This window comes from Pleurodeles waltl, chromosome 11 (genome assembly GCF_031143425.1).
Source record: "Pleurodeles waltl isolate 20211129_DDA chromosome 11, aPleWal1.hap1.20221129, whole genome shotgun sequence".
NCBI classification, from domain to species: Eukaryota; Metazoa; Chordata; class Amphibia; order Caudata; family Salamandridae; genus Pleurodeles; species Pleurodeles waltl.
Window position 1 is genome coordinate 345225846 of NC_090450.1, and position 17314 is coordinate 345243159.

Consider the following 17314-nt stretch of genomic DNA (forward strand, 5'->3'; position numbering starts at 1 on the left):
AACTTCGGTGCAGGAGTGACCCCAAGGAGGCCCTCTCCCTTGCCCAGGTGGTGGCTACCCCGAGGAGCCCCCCCCTTGCCTGCCTGCATCACTGAAGAGACCCCTTGGTCTCCCATTGAAAACTGAAGGAAACCCGACGCGTGTTTGCACACTGCACCCGGCCGCCCCCGCGCTGCTGAGGGTGTACTTTCTGTGCTACTTTGTGGCCCCCCCCAGGTGCCCTACAAAACCCCCCTGGTCTGCCCTCCGAAGACGCGGGTACTTACCTGCTGGCAGACTGGAACCGGGGCACCCCCTTCTCTCCATTGAAGCCTATGTGTTTTGGGCACCTCTTTGACCTTTGCACCTGACCGGCCCTGAGCTGCTGGTGTGATAACTTTGGGGTTGCTCTGAACCCCCAACGGTGGGCTACCTTGGACCAAAAACTGAAAACTGTAAGTGACTTACTTACCTGTGAAAACTAACAATAACTTACCTCCCCCAGGAACTGTGAAAATTGCACCTTATCCACTTTTAAAACAGCTTATTGTGTCTTATGTGAAAAGTATACATGCTAAAGTAATGATTCAAAGTTCCTAGAGTACTTACCTGCAATACCTTTCAAATGAGCTATTACATGTAAAATTTGAACCTGTGGTTCTTACAATAAACTAAGAAAATATATTTTTCTATAACAAAACCTATTGGCTGGATTTGTCTCCGAGTGTGTGTACCTCATTTATTGTCTATGTGTATGTACAACAAATGCTTAACACTACTCCTTGGATAAGCCTACTGCTCGACCACACTACCACAAAATAGAGCATTAGTATTATCTCTTTTTACCACTATTTTACCTCTAAGGGGAACCCTTGGACTCTGTGCATGCTATTCCTTACTTTGAAATAGCACATACAGAGCCAACTTCCTACACATATCCATAAAGAGACAGGCAGAATCAGTACTGCACCTCCTCAACAGACTAAAAGAAAGTTGGCTTTTCAGGAACTAGATACTGCTCCACCACCAGCAAAGATGTTTAAACTGGAGAAGCCATTACCTCTGTGTACTTTCCCTCATTCACCACATGTAAGGGAATGCCTCCTTGGCATGGTTACTCCCTGCTTTTTTGCCTTTGCTGATGCTAAGTTATGACTTGAAAGTGTGCTGGGACCCTGCTAATCAGGCCCCAGCGCCAGTGTTCTTTCCCTAAACTGTACCTTTTGTCTTCCCAATTGGCACAACCCTGGCACTCGGGTAAGTCCCTTGTAACTGGTACCACTGGTACCAAGGGCCCTGATGCCAGGGAAGGTCTCTAAGGGCTGCAGCATGTCTTATGCCACCCTGGGGACCCCTCACTCAGCACATGCACACTGCTTCACAGCTTGTGTGTGCTTGTGGGGAGAAAATGACTAAGTCGACATGGCACTCCCCTCAGAGTGCCATGCCAGCCTCACACTGCCTGTGGCATAGGTAGGTCACCCCTCTAGCAGGCCTTACAGCCCTAAGGCAGGGTGCACTATACCACAGGTGAGGGCATAAGTGTATGAGCACTATGCCCCTACAGTGTCTAAGCAAAACCTTAGACATTGTAAGTGCAGGGTAGCCATAAGAGTATATGGTGTGGGAGTTTGTCAAACATGAACCCCACAGCACCATAATGGCTACACTGAAAACTGGGAAGTTTAGTATCAAACTTCTCAGCTCAATAAATGCACACTGATGCCAGTGTGCAATTTATTGTAAAATACACCCAGAGGTCATCTTAGAGATGCCCCCTGAAAACATACCTGACTTCCAGTGTAGGCTGACTAGTTTCTGCCAGCCTGCCACACACCAGAAATGTTGCTGGGCACATGGGATGAGTGCCTTTTGTCACTCTGTGGCCAGGAACAAAGCCTGTACTGGGTGGAAGTGCTTCTCATCTCCCCCTGCAGGAACTGTAACGCCTGGCGGTGATCCTCCAAGGCTCACCCCTCTTGTTACAGCGCCCCAGGGCATCCCAGCTAGTGGAGATGCCCGCCCCTCCGGCCACTGCCCCCACTTTTGGCAGCAAGTCTGGAGGAGATAATTAAAAAAACAAGTAGTCACCACCCACCAGTCAGGACAACCCCTAAAGTGTCCTGAGGTGACCCTTACTTTTAGAAATCCTCCATCTTGTGGATGGAGGATTCCCCAATAGGATTAGGGATGTGCCCCCCTCCCCACAGGGAGGAGGCACAAAGAGGGTGTAGCCACCCTCAAGGACAGTAGCCATTGGCTACTGCCCTCCCAGATCTAAACACACCCCTAAATCCAGTATTTAGGGCCCCCCAGAACCTAGATTCCTGCAACATGCCGATGGACGGTCACCTACTTTATGGGTTGAGCCATGGCCTGTCGGCAGTGGCGTCCCCTGGGCTTTGTCTGTTTTTCTGTGTGATGCTTGTTTCGACGTCTTACTCACGGTTTCTTCTCCATCGAATTCTTCGGAATCCGATTCGTGGATGGAGAATGTTTCTTCTTCTCCCTCTTCCTCGAACCGTTGTTGTCCTGTCGGCGTGGACGCCATCTGCAACCTTCTGGCTCTTCGGTCTCGGAGCGTTTTTCTCGACCGAAACGCTCGACAGGCCTCCCACGTCTCTTCTTTGTGCTCGGGTGACAGGCACAAGTTACAGACCAAATGTTGGTCTGTATAGGGATATTTACTGTAGCATTTAGGACAGAATCGGAACAGGTTCCGTTCCATCAGTCTCGATGTTGCACGCGGTCGGGCCGACCAGGCCCCGACGGGGGATCGAAATTACCCCGAAGGGCTACCGGAGCTCTTCAAGATTCGGTGTCGATTCTAATCTAACCCGATACCGAACGAAACAATACCGACGAATTTTCCGTTGATTCTGACTAACTTTCCGACCCGAAACACGGAGCGAAAAGGAACACGTCCGAACCCGATGGCGGAAAAAAACAATCTAACATGGAGTAGACGCCCATGCGCAATGGAACCAAAGTAGGAGTCGTCCCTCGGTCTCGTGACTCGAAAAGACTTCTTCGAAGAAAAACAACTTGTAACACTCCGACCCAACACCAGACGGCGGACTATGCACAGCATGTGAATCTGCAGCGACTAATGCCACGAACAGATGTACACTGGGTAAGTGACATTTTCCTTAGGTTTCATAATAGCCAAACTTCAACAACCAATTTCTTAAACTAAGTTTCCTCAATCAAACAAACACCCATGTTAGATAGGGTACCATATAGTAGTCAGTCGGAGGGGGGGCCATTTAAGAAGGCCATCGACACAGAGAAATACCGATCACCCCCACCAATTACAATCCACTCAGGCCACCGAGAATGATCTGGAATTAAGGCAGATCCTTTTTACCCTGCAATATAAATCACGAGGCCATCAAGACAGCTTAAATAGGGGTAACATTCTGAGGCTTCTTGCCGAGTTCCCATCAACTAAGAAAATCGTATCCGCAGACTTGGCATTGGTGAAATTATTCTCTGACAGTGCTCAAAATGGGCTGGAGCAAGTTCTAACAAAGTGGAGAACAAGTGAAATTGCTATATTGATTATGGCAGTCAAACAGCAATTCGAAATTTGGGGCATACAGTTATCAGAACCATCCAGTGAACCTTATCCCTTTCCCCTATTGTTAAATTCTAGAGAAAAATTGCCAACGGCCATTGAGTTCATAGGGGACCCGGAATCCGGGAATCTGGAACAAAGGCATTTTAAATGGAAGGTACCCAACTTAAAAACCAACAGTGGCCCCCCCAGCTGTACTGAAGGGAGAGCGAGATGAATGGAGATGAATGGCTCGCACTTTAAATTCGAGGAAAAACAATTGACCTAGCGCATTAAATGGAGTAAACACAGATCAAAGTTTGGTTGTCACCATAATGTCCTGGAACATCGCCGGTGCAAGAACTATCATTTTCTGCTACAAGAAACGTGGCTGGAGGACCCAATCGAATGAGGAGGCTACTCGCTACACCACATTAGTGCCCAAAAATCAAAGAAATCAGGTAGGCCAAGCGGTGGTCTAGCCGCATACATTTCAACTGCACTACATGTATCAACAGAGCAGTAGGCTTTCTCAAAGACCGACTTGCAGGCCATTAAAATCACCTTTAGTAATAATCAGCACGCCCCACTAGTCATTTTTAATGTCTATGCCCATCCGCTGAAAAATCAGAAAGTACTGCTCTTTGATGAATTATTGAATAGGGTGGAAGAGATAAGATGCACTAATCCAGCATGGGCTATATTAGTGACAGGCGACCTCAATGCTAACTTAATGCACACTCCAGAACCAGATGAGCAACTGGCAGCTGAAAATGCCATATGGTCAGTGCCGCTGCGAACACTGCCAGCGCAGAAAATACTGGACACAAGGGGTAAACAACTGGTAGAGGCACTAGAGCACATGAGTATGAGGGTACTAAATGGCAGGATCAACGATGACGTCCCGCCAAGCTTTACTCATCATAGCGCAAAGTCTGCGACAATAATAGACTATACAGCTGTCTCACTTCCTTTGCTAGCTCATGTTAGCAAATTTAAAATTAAACCTACTCTCCATAGTGACCACTCATTTCAGCACATAGAACTAGTTTGGAATGTTTCATGCCTTCTTCCAGCTATAAAGGAAAAAGGAACTAGGAACAATAACATCGATCAACCTAAACCGCCTGATCTGGTCGAGGCTTCATTACCAAGGCTGTGAAAAAACATAAAATTTTTGCTTCATTTGGCAATATACCAGGACCTACCAACAGTGGAAGCGTGGGTCTCTTTTCTTCAGTCGGTACCCTCTCTTGGCCTCGCCAGGAGTCAATTACCACATAATAATCAGGCAAGGTCTTCAAACCTACCAGTAAACATTTTAGAACTAAGGAAGGAACTGAGGCGCAACCTTAGACTAATAAAAGACAGCTCTCCCACAGTAACCCAATGTGCCCGAATAAACTACGGAAAAATGACAAGAATCGGGTATGGCAAATGCGAACCAAAAAGGACAACAACTTCTGGCTCAAATTACTTAATAATTTAAGTGCCTTTTGGTCAACAGTGAATGAGATCAGCGGCAGGTAAGAACAATAAACTTCACATCAGTCCCAGAAGGAAAAGTGGGTGGAATACCTTGCCAACATTTTCTTTAAACCACCCTCATCTGAAGTAGATGAGCCTCTGAAGGAGTCAATAAAACTCTGACATCAGTCAGAGCAGGACAGCGTTTAGCACCAAGAACGTCGACCTAGCCATCAGGAAGGGTCACAGGGATGAAGCCCCCGGTCCTAATGGTCTTCCACAAGCTGTCTTTAAGGCGGACCCTGAATATTGGTCAACAACACGGTCAATCCTGTATACTGAAGTTGAGTGTAACACAATCATTCCAGAAAGTTGGAGAGGATCCATCATTAACCCAATATACAAAGGGGGCTGTAGAGCAAACCCAGCCAGTTACAGATTGATAGCATTAATTGACAGTGAGGCCAAATACTTTATCATCTTAGTCCTGGCCGACCTGCTCAATTGGTCAAACTCAAATAACCTGGTTCCTTTGTATCAAACTGGTTTTAGGAAGGGATATGGTTCCGTGATTAACATCCTTACACTAGGAGACATTGCCAACCGAGCAAAATGCTTAAAGAAAAAAATATATGTTTCGTGGACTTCAAAAGTGCTTTTGACCGAGTCGATAGAGCACTTCTCTGGAGCAAATTGTGAAGGTGGGGCCTGCAAGAGCGAACTCTCAGATGCATAGAAATGCTATGCGATAAAACTTGGGTGCAGGTCAAGGTAGCAGATGGCTCAAAAAATTCTAGGAGGATACCGACAAATATAGGACTAAAACAGGGCTGTGTTTTGGCCCGCACCTCTTCAACCTTTTCACGGCAGATCTCTCCTTGAAGCTGGATGCAACCAACTCGCACTCTCCAAGGATGGGAAGTTTGAACCTATCACACCTTTCATACGCTGACGATATTGTTCTGCTAAGCCACACGAAAATAGGGCTTTAGCGGTTGGTCACTACTTGAAGTGAATACGCAAAGACAAACAAATTAGAAGTTAACACCGCAAAGACCAAAACCATGTCCAGGGGATGTCCTCTGAATCTAGCTAACAATATAAAGTTGAATGGCATTACCCTTGAAACAACTCGCTGCTATAAATACATAATCGATAATAAGGCCAATCTCACGCCGCAGAAGCGCTACATCGCACAGAAGTGCAAAGCCTTAATGTTTGCTTTCTGTACCCTAGCAAAAACATTAAATGGCCCATTGTATAAGCCGTTACTGTCTGTTATGTCGGCCAAATTCATCCCAGCCACTACATATGGAAGTGAAGCTTTATATGGGAAAGACACCCTGCTACTGGACCAACAACAAATAAAAATCTATAAGCAGGTCTTTAAAATTCCTGGCTCCGCTTCTTCCGCACAGGTCAGGCTAGAATTTGGCCTAAGACAACAGCAGTTGGGCAGGAAAGCGCATACAATAAAGTCCAGGTACAAAATAAGAAAATATGATTAGCCCCCTAGTCATGGCTTTATGGTATTCAGTGAGCAACAATCCAAAATTAGTATACACAAGGTATATCTATAATTCTCTGCAAGAGACAGAAATGATGCATCTGTGGGACTCCAAAATCTCATATCCACTGTTGTGTCGAGCGTTAAAGGAAATGGGATTGCAGTCCTTTCTAGCTGATAAATATAAATTTGCACATCACTCGCACGCCTGGCTTCTTATGCACACTTATACCACCTTGGCGCCATTATAATATTTGATTTCAAGCTTCGCACTACATATCAAGCTTCGTTTGCTGGCTCTTCGTCTAGGCGCTCTACCATCCATCTTGGAAGAATGGAGGAGAATCTTCCTGTAGGTTATGTAAAGGTCCCAAGGAAGACATGGTCCATCTGATTTGTATTTGCCCGGCCTTAAAGGAAGCACGATGACCACTGTTAAAACCAGTCTTAGAGAGGAATGGGACTCGTTCCTGTCGGCCAGCAGTGATGTCAATGTTTGACCCTCACGATCTGCTGTCAATCTGCAGATTCATCAAATTTTTGACTGTCCACACCTCAAGCGTAAACTTACTGTTTAGGACACACCTTAGCTGACTGTTGGCTCGCTTTTAAGTGTTCATTTATTTTTTTTAGTCCCGTATTAGTTTTGACAATGTTATAGCATGTGGAAGGACACATTTTAAGATGACTCAGTTAAAAAGGTAAAAGAAAAGCCCATAGGCGCAACAGCAGGTTCTCAGACTGTACACATTGAGTTAGCATGTAACATCAACCGCACAACGGGCATCAAGTGTCTGCAAAGTTAGTTTAATGGTCACTCCGCCCCTCAACTGCTTTAGAATTGCAAGTGTATTTATTTCAAAGATTTTATAGAATTTTCTCCTTTTGTTTGTCCTTTCTTCTATAGAATTTTATATATTGTATACAACGCATTGATTTGTTATGGTTTTCATTAACTAAACAAAGATTACTACTACTAGGTCAGCAGTCCTTCTTTGTCTTCAGGTTGCAGGAATCTATCTTCCAAGGTTCTGGGGGCCCCTAAATACTCAATATAGGGGTGTGTTTAGGTCTGGGAGGGTAGTAGCCAATGGCTACTAGCCCTGAGGGTGGCTACACCGTGTTTGTCTCTCCTCTCTGTGGGGAGGGGGTCACGTCCCTAATCCTATTGTGGGAATCCTCCATCTGCAAGATGGAGGGTTTCTAAAAGTCAGTGTCACCTCAGCTCAGGACACCTTAGGGTCTGCCCTGGCTGGGGAGTGACTCCTTGTTTTTCTCATTATCTCTTCCAGCCTTGCTGCCAAAAGTGGAGGCAGTGGCCGGCGGGGCGGGCATCTCCACTAGCTGGAATGCCCTGTGGCGCTGTAACAAAGGGGGTGAGCCTTTGAGGTGTTCCAGTTCCTGCAGGGGGAGGTGAGAAGCACCTCCACCCAGTACAGGCTTTGTTACTGGCCACAGTGACAAAAGCACTCTCCCCATGTGGCCAGCAACAGGTCTGGTGTGTGGCAGGCTGGCAAAAACTAGTCGGCCCACACTGGAAGTCGGGTATGTTTTCACGGGGCATCTCCCTTGCCCAGGTGGCTACCCGAGGAGCCCCAGCCTGCCTGCTTCGCTGAAGAGACCCCTGGGTCTCCCATTGAAGTCTATTGCAAACCCGACGCCTGTTTGCACTCTGCACCCGGCCGCTCCCGTGCCGCTGAGGGTGTACTTTTTGTGCTGACTTGTCTCCCCGGTGCCCTACAAAACCCCCCTGGCCTGCCCTCCGAAGTCACGGGTAGTTACCTGCTGGCAGACTGGAACCTGGGCACCCCCTTCTCCTTTGAAGCCTATGCGTTTTGGGCACCACTTTGACCTCTGCACCTGACCGGCCCTGAGCTGCTGGGGTGGTTACTTTGGGGTTGCCATGAACCCCCAACGGTTTGCTACCTTGGACCCAACTTTGAACCCTGTAGGTGTTTTACTTACCTGCAAAACTAACAAATACTTACCTCCCCCAGTAACTGTTGAAATTTGCTTCAAGTGTCTAGTAACAGCTTCTTGCCATATTTGCCAAAACTGTAAATGCTATTTTGCTGATTCAAAGTTACTATGATACCTGAGTGAAGTATCTTTCATTTGAAGTATTGATTGTAAATCTTGAACCTGTGGTTCTTAAAATAAACTAAGAAAATATATTTTTCTATATAAAAAAAACTATTGGCCTGGAGTAAAGTCTTAGTGTGTGTTCCTCATTTATTGCCTGTGGGTGTACAACAAATGCGTAACACTACCCTCTGATAAGCCTACTGCTCGACCACACTACCACAAAATAGTGGCAATATTAGATGATTCTAATGCTCTATCTTACCTCTTGGGGGAACCCTTGGACTCTGTGCCCACTAGTTCTTACTTTGAAATAGTATATACAGAGCCACCTTCCTACATATTGAAAATAATGGAGGGACCCGGGGGTCACTCTGGTGATGCAGGCAGGGCACAAGGGGGGGGGGGGCGGGGGGCTTCTTGGTCTAGTCACCGACTGGGCTAGGATGAGGGCCGCCTGCTGGTCACTCCTGCACTGGTAGATGGTTCCTCTCGGTCCTGGGGGCTTCAGGTGCAGTGCTTGGTCCAGGCGTCACGTTCCTTTGTTACCAGGCAGTTGTTGTCAGAGGGACCCTCTGGATTCTCTCTGCAGGTGTCACCGTGGGGATGCAGGGAGGTCGACTCAGGGTGTCTAGGTTGTTTGAGTCGCCAGGGAGTGCTCTCTGCAGTATTGGTTGTCCTGAACTCAAGCTGGGGGCATCGGGTGCAGAGTGTAAAGACTCACTCTTCTGGCAGGAACCTGGATTCTCTTTAATGTTGGTTTCTTGTTGCTATTTTGTAGTTGTTTCTGGACAGAGCCGCTGTCCTCTGAAGGTTCTTAGTCCTTTTAGGTGCAGGTCAGTCCTCAGAGGTCGCTCGTCCTGTTGGATGCGTCGCTGTGCAGGTTCTTTGAGTCTGGAGACAGGCCGGTAGGGCTGGAGCCAAGTCAATTGTCGTCTATGCAGGCCTTTCAGGTCAGCAGTCCTTGTTGTAGGTTGCAGGAATCTGATTTCCTGGGTTCAGGGTTGCCCTTAAATACTGAATTTAGGGACGTGCTTAGGTCTGGGAGGCAGTAGCCAATGGCTACTGCCCTGGAGGGTCTCTACACCCTCTTGGTGCCTCCTCCCTGAGGGGAGGGGGGCACAATCCTATTCCTATTGAGGGAATTCTCCAAAACCAAAATGGAGGCTTTCTTAAGGCAGGAGTCACCTCAGCTCCGGACACCTTAGGGGCTGTCCTGACTGGTGGGTGACCCCTCCTTGTCTTTCTCAATATCACCTCCAGCCTTGCTGCCAAAAGTGGGGGCTGTATCAGGAGGGGCAGGCATCTACACTAGCTGGGGTGCCCAGGTGCACTAACAGGCATGAGCCTTTGAGGCTCACCACCAGGTGTTGCAGTTCCTGCAGGGGGAGGTGAGAAGCACCTCCACCCAGTGCAGGCTTTGTTCCTGGCCTCTGAGTGACAAAGGCACTCACCCCATGTGGCCAGAAACCCGCCTGGTTGTGGCAGGTTGGCAGGAACTGCTCAGCCTAACACTGGTGTTTGGACTGGTATACAGGGGGCATCTCTAAGATGACGTGTGCATTTTTCAATAAATCCCACACTGGCATCAGTGTGCATTTATTGTGCTGAGAAGTTTGATACCAAACTTGCCAGATTTGTGTAGCCATTATGGAACTGTGGAGTACTCTTTATGGCTACCCTGCACTTACAATGTCTAAGGTTTGGCTTAGACACTGTAGGGGCATAGTGCTCTGGCAACTATGCCATCACCTGTGGTATAGTGCACCCTTCCTTAGGGCTGTAAGGCCTGCTAGGGGGGACTTACCTATGCCACAGGCAGTGGGTTGAGGGCATGGCACTCTGGGGGGAGTGCCATGTTGAGTTAGTCATTTTCTACCCACAACCACACACAAGCTGTGAGGCAGTGTGCATGTGCTGAGTGAGGGGCCCCCAGGGTGGCATAATACATGCTGCAGCCCTTAGAGACCTTCGCTGGCCACAGGGCCCTTGGTACCAGGGGTACCAGTTACAAGGGACTTATCTGTGTGCCAGCGCTGTGCCAATTGTGGGAACAAAAGTACATTTTAGGGAAAGAACACTGGTGCTGGGCCTGGTTAGCAGGATCCCAGCACACTTTCAATCATAACTGGCATCAACAAAAGACAAAAAGTCAGGGGGTAACCATGCCAAGGAGGCATTTCCCTACAATCCCACACTGGCTCAGTGTCGGTTTATTGTGCTGATACCAAACTTCCCAGCATTCAGTGAGGCCATTATGGAGCTGTGAAGTTCAGGATGACAAATTCCCAGCCCATATACTCAATATGGCTGCCCTGCACTCACAATGCCTAAGAACGGACTTAGATGCTGTAGGGGCATATTGCACATGCAGCTGTGACCTCACCTGTGGTATAGCGCACCCTGTCTTAGGGCTGTAAGGCCTGATAGAGGGGTGACTGATCTGTGCCACAGGCAGTGGTTTGTGGGCATGGCACCCTGAAGGGAGTGACATGTTGGTTGTCTTTTCTGCCCTCCAGCACACACAAGCTGCAAGGCCTTGTGCATGTACTGGGGGGGTCCCTTAGAAACATCCCCTAGCTACAGGGTTCTTTGTACCTGGGGTACCTTTTACATGGGTCTTAACTGTATGCCAGGGCTGTGCCAATTGTGGAAACAAAGGTACAGTTTTAGGGCAAGAACACTTATGCTGGGGCCTGGTTAGCAGGATCCCAGCACACTTGCAATCAAAGTTGGCATCAACACTAGGTGAAAAGTTGGCGGTTTGGTGGGGGGAGACCTTTTCGCAACAACCGAAAAAGCTAAATGCAGAAACTTAGTCTTCCAGTACCCACACCCTCAATCCCAAGGGCAATGCTCTATGGATCAATTGGTCAAGGATATTTACTTACACTTTTCCCCCCTCCCACCAGTTCAGTTTCTGGTCAACAAAATTTGTCACATCTCTCACTATGATACTCATACCTCCCAAGTGGGGACGTCAGCACTGGTACACAACACTGTTGGATCTGTCTGTAATGCCACATCACAAACTTCTAAACAGACCAGACCTATTGACTCAAAACAAAGGTCAAATCAGGCATCCCAATCCAATTGTGCTCAGCCTGGCGATTGGGCTCCCGAGGTCATAGAATTTGATTAGCTTTACCTTCCATCAGAATGTATGGACATTCTAAAGGAAGCACACAAACGTACAACCAGGCAGTGCTATGCAGCTAAATAGAAACGTTTTGTGTATTACTGTCAACCCCAAAACATTAATGCACTTAAAGCATCAGTACAGGATATTATCTGTTTGCTTCACTTACAAAAAGCAAATCTAACCTATTAACAGCAATATCAGCCTTCCTCCAAACCAGACCCAATACCTCTGTTTAGAATTCATGTTGTAGGAAGTTGGCTCTGTATATACTATTTCAAAGTAAGAAATAGTGTACTAAGAGTCCAAGGGTTCCCCTTAGAGGTAAGATAGTGTCAAAAAGAGATAATTATAATGCTCTATTTTGTGGTAGTGTGGTCGAGCAGTAGGCTTATCAGAGGGTAGTGTTAAGCATTTGTTGTACACACACAGGCAATAAATGAGGAACACACAATGACAATTCCAGGCCAATCGGTTTTTGTATAGAAAAATATATTTTCTTAGTTTATTTTAAGAACCACAGGTTCAAGATTTACAAGTAATAGTTCAAATGAAAGGTATTTCACTTAGGAGCTTTAGGAACTTTGAATTAGCAAAATAGCATATACAGTTTTCACACAAATGGCAAATAGCTATTTTAAAACTAGACACAGTGCAATTTTCAACAGTTCCTGGGGGAGGCAAGTGTTAGTTTTGCAGGTAAGTAAACCACCTACAGGGTTCAAAGTTGGGTCCAAGGTAGCCCACCGTTGGGGGTTCAGGGCAACCCCAAAGTTACCACACCAGCAGCTCGGGGCCGGTCAGGTGCAGAGGTCAAATTGGTGCCCAAAACGCATAGGCTTCAATGGAGAAGGGGGTGCCCCGGTTCCAGTCTGACAGCAGGTAAGTACCCGCATCTTCGGGGGGCAGACCAGGGGAGTTTTGTAGGGCACTGGGAGTCACACAAGTCAGCACAAAAAGTACACCCTCAGCGGCACAGGGGCGGCCGAGTGCAGTGTGCAAACAGGCATCGGGTTCGCAATGTAATCCAATGGGAGACTCTTCAGCGATGCGGGGGGGGGGCTCCTCGGGGTATCCACCACCTGGGCAAGGGAGTGGGCCACCTGGGGGTCGCTCCTGCACTGGAGGTCGGATCCTTCAGGTCCTTGGGGCTGCAGGTGCAGTGTCCTTACCAGGTGTCGGGTCTTAGAAGCAGGCAGTCACGGTCAGGGGGAGCCTCTGGATTCCCTCTGCAGGCGTCGCTGTGGTGGCTCAGGGGGGTCAGCTCTGGCTACTTACGGGCTCGCAGTCGCCGGGGAGTCCTCCCTGTAGTGTTTGTTCTCCACAAGTCGAGCCGGGGGCATCGGGTGCAGAGTGCAAAGTCTCACGCTTCCGGCGGGAAACGTGTGTTTCAAAGTTGCTTCTTTTTTGTTGCTAAGTTGCAGTCTTTGTGGAGCAGAGCAGCTGTCCTCGGGAGTTTGTGGTCCTTCTAGATGCAGGGCAGTCCTCTGAGGCTTCAGAGGTCGCTGGACCCTGTGGAACGCGTCATTGGAGCAGTTCTTTAGAAGTGGGGAGATAGGCGGGTAGAGCTGGGGCCAAAGCAGTTGGTGTCTCCGTCTTCTCTGCAGGTTTTTCAGCTCAACAGTCCTTCGTCTTAGGTTGCAGGAATCTATCTTGCTGTGTTCTGGGAGCCCCTAAATATTCGATTTAGGGGTGTGTTTAGGTCTGGGGGGTTAGTAGCCAATGGCTACTAGCCATGAGAGTGGCTACACCCTCTTTGTGCCTCCTCCCTGAGGGGAGGGGGGCACATCCCTAATCCTATTGAGGGAATCCTCCATCTGCAAGATGGAGGATTTCTAAAAGTCAGTCACCTCAGCTCAGGACACCTCCGGGGCTGTCCTGACTGGCCAGTGACTCCTCCTTGTTTTTCTCATTATCTCCTCCGGCCTTGCTGCCAATAGTGGGGCTGTGGCCAGAGGGGGCGGGCAACTCCACTAGCTAGAGTGCCCTGGGGTACTGTAACAAAGGGGGTGAGCCTTTGAGGCTCACCGCCAGGTGTTATAGTTCCTGCAGGGGAGGTGAGAAGCACCTCCACCCAGTACAGGCTTTGTTACTAGCCACAGAGTGACAAAGGCACTCTCCCCATTTGGCCAGCAACATGTCTGGTGTGTTGCAGGCTGCTAAAACTAGTCAGCCCACACTGGTAGTCGGTTAAGGTTTCAGGTGGCACCTCTAAGATGCCCTCTGGGTGTATTTTACAATAAAATGTACACTGGCATCAGTGTGCATTTATTGTGCTGAGAAGTTTGATACCAAACTTCACAGTTTTCAGTGTAGCCATTATGGTGCTGTGGAGTTCGTGCATGACAGACTCCCAGACCATATACTCTTATGGCTACCCTGCACTTACAATGTCTAAGGTTTTGCTTAGACACTGTAGGGGCATAGTGCTCATGCACTTATGCCCTCACCTATGGTATAGTGCACCCTGCCTTAGGGCTGTAAGGCCTGCTAGTGGGGTGACTTATCTATACCTGTAGGCAGTGTGAGGTTGGCATGGCACCCTGAGGGGAGTGCCATGTCGACTTGGTCATTTTCTCCCCACTAGCACACACAAGCTGGCAAGCAGTGTGTCTGTGCTGAGTGAGGGGTCCCCAGGGTGGCATAAGATATGCTGCAGCCCTTAGAGACCTTCCCTGGCATCAGGGCCCTTTGTACCAGGGGTACCAGTTACAAGGTACTTACCTGGATGCCAGGGTGTGCCAATTGTGGAAACAAAGGTACAGGTTAGGGAAGGAACACTGGTGCTGCGGCCTGGTCAGCAGGCCTCCGCACACTTTCAAATCATAACTTGGCATCAGCAAAGGCAAAAAGTCAGGGGGTAACCATGCCAAGGAGGCATTTCTTTACTCAGAGTATCTCCCAGGCATGGGCAACCAGTTTGCAGACTTCAGCAGGATGCAGCAACAAGTCCACAAATGAGAACTCCACCCACAAATCTTTCACCAGAGATTTCAAGTTTGGGGAACAATCTAACAAAGGAGTCGATGCTCATACGCAGTATAACCAAGAGGAGTCGCCACTCGATCTCTTGCCTCCAAAAAGATTCTTCAGAGAAAAACAACTTGTAACACTCCAGACCTAACGCTAGATGGCAGACATATGCAGAGCATGTGAATCTACAACACTAAATGCCACAAACAGATGTCTACTGGGTGAGTAACATTTTTTCTATTTCAGACGATATTGAAACACTCCTACCATGGTTTCCTAATCTTTGCTTACCTGTGGGGGCATCCCCTTTCCTTTTTCTGTACCTGCAGCAAGAATTAACTACTCACTTCCCATAGCCATTCCAGCCTTAAGCCGCCCCAAGAGTGGCGTTGCGGACACCCTCCAGTGTATGTCTACATCATGTTTGGCTAAGAGGATTCCACTAATAAGCAACATTTTGTTTTCCCTTCTCTGGAAACCCAGTGAAAATGAATGTGAATTTTCTTCTTTTTTTGTCCATTTTCATTCTTCTATTATCTCTTCTGTTTGTCAACTGGCAATGCCGTTTTCATTTCTATAATAAAATTCAAGGTCCTTAATAAATTTCAGTATAAGAGTTGCTTGATTAGCCAGTTTCCACAATTCATTGGTAAACCTCTTTAGCCGCTACTAATTTGCCACTAGGGTATGACTTCAAGAGTGACCAAACCTTCCGCTGGGATTGTACAACCATCAATCTTGCTAGAGGAAAAAAGTTTACTACCTCAAAATGATGTTTTTTTTTTTTTCCAGACCTAACACAAATTCGAATTCCTGCAGGCCTGTAATAGTGGCAGTTAATGAAGGAGGCCGGGGGAGTTGGATTTAAGCACAGTTTGTGCTTAACTCGCAATGTTAAATTCGTATTTACAGCAAAGGTTAAATTGAGCATACTAGCCTTTAGTGGGTACAATCTGTCATAGGTGTAGACCTGCTGGCTTTGCTTTTGGAGTTAAACGAATGGTAGTTGTTTTTTTTATTTTTATTTAAACACTGGACGGAGGTACAGAAATAAAGAAGAAAAAAAGTGGACCAGGATTTTCTTGTCTTTGTAGTTGATAAGATAGTATCCTGCAAGATGGCTGAGTTTACTAATGTGATTGACTGGTCTTTTCTCACCCAACAAAATGTTTCAGGCCTTGAGGAGTTTTAAACTTGTCATCGCTGTGGATCCAAAGTATCATCCGAAGATCATTGGACGTAAAGGAGCTGTGATCACCCAGATTCGCACAGATCACGAAGTAAACATCCAGTTTCCTGATAAAAACGATGAGAACCAGGTGAGGTTTTAACCCCGGGATAGATACATTGTCGGAGTGAGTACAACACACAGAAAATCATTTGGAAGACTTGGGGGATTGGATTAAAAGTTGGGGCTATTGGGTGTCCTATTCTTTTGTTAGCATTTTCCCTAATTTCTCTAACAAGTTTGCAGCATTTATTTTCTAGATAAACATGCTGTGCACACTACTGGCATCTAAATTTGGGTTTGGAATACTACAAAATATTGCCCTCCCAAGTCCTTTTTTATACTTTTTTCCGATATGTATTAAGAGGTTTGTATCACATTGTCTTAAACACTAGGTGCATGGGCGCAATACCATATCAACTTTCTAGCCCCATGGTTGGTGGGGTTTTAAGCGGAAAATGTAGATTGGACATAGGAGAATATTAAGTTGCCTATCTTGTAAAATCCACTTACCTTGAAAGGATCAAGAGCTCTTAAATATATAGCTGCCCCTGGACAATGCCAAACATCAGTGCCTAGTGTGTGAAAAGCTTTTTACTGTGAAAGGCACCTTAACTCAAGAAAAAAATGCACTTGATTTTTGTAGGAAGTTGACTCTGTATGTGCTATTTCAAAGTAAGGAATAGCATGCACAGAGTCCAAGGGTTCCCCTTAGAGGTAAGATAGTGGCAAAAAGAGATAATACTAATGCTCTATTTTGTGGTAGTGTGGTCGAGCAGTAGGCTTATCAAAGGAGTAGTGTTAAGCATTTGTTGTACATACACACAGACAATAAATGAGGAACACACACTCAGAGACAAATCCAGCCAATAGGTTTTGTTATAGAAAAATATATTTTCTTAGTTTATTTTTAAGAACCACAGGTTCAAATGTAACATGAAATATCTTGTTTGAAAGGTATTGCAGGTAAGTACATTAGGAACTTTGAATCATTTCAATTGCATGTATACTTTTCAAGTTATTCACAAATAGCTATTTCAAAAGTGGACACTTAGTGCAATTTTCACAGTTCCTGGGGGAGGTAAGTTTTTGTTAGTTTTACCAGGTAAGTAAGACACTTACAGGGTTCAGTTCTTGGTCCAAGGTAGCCCACCGTTGGGGGTTCAGAGCAACCCCAAAGTTACCACACCAGCAGCTCAGGGCCGGTCAGGTGCAGAGTTCAAAGTGGTGCCCAAAACGCATAGGCTTCAATGGAGAGAAGGGGGTGCCCCGGTTCCAGTCTGCCAGCAGGTAAGTACCCGCGTCTTCGGAGGGCAGACCAGGGGGGTTTTGTAGGGCACCGGGGGGGACACAAGCCCACACAGAAATTTCACCCTCAGCGGC

General features: G+C 47.1%; 1 protein-coding gene across 2 annotated transcripts in view; it reads left to right on the forward strand.

The window, feature by feature from the left end:
• HDLBP (high density lipoprotein binding protein) overlaps positions 1 to 17314 on the forward strand; it is a 671758-nt gene that overhangs the window by 554742 nt on the left and 99702 nt on the right. For both annotated transcript variants that reach the window (XM_069213644.1, XM_069213643.1), the window contains exon 24: positions 15879 to 16022. In XM_069213644.1, coding sequence (XP_069069745.1) covers positions 15879 to 16022 — 144 coding nt within the window. The remainder of the gene's footprint in view (positions 1 to 15878; positions 16023 to 17314) is intronic.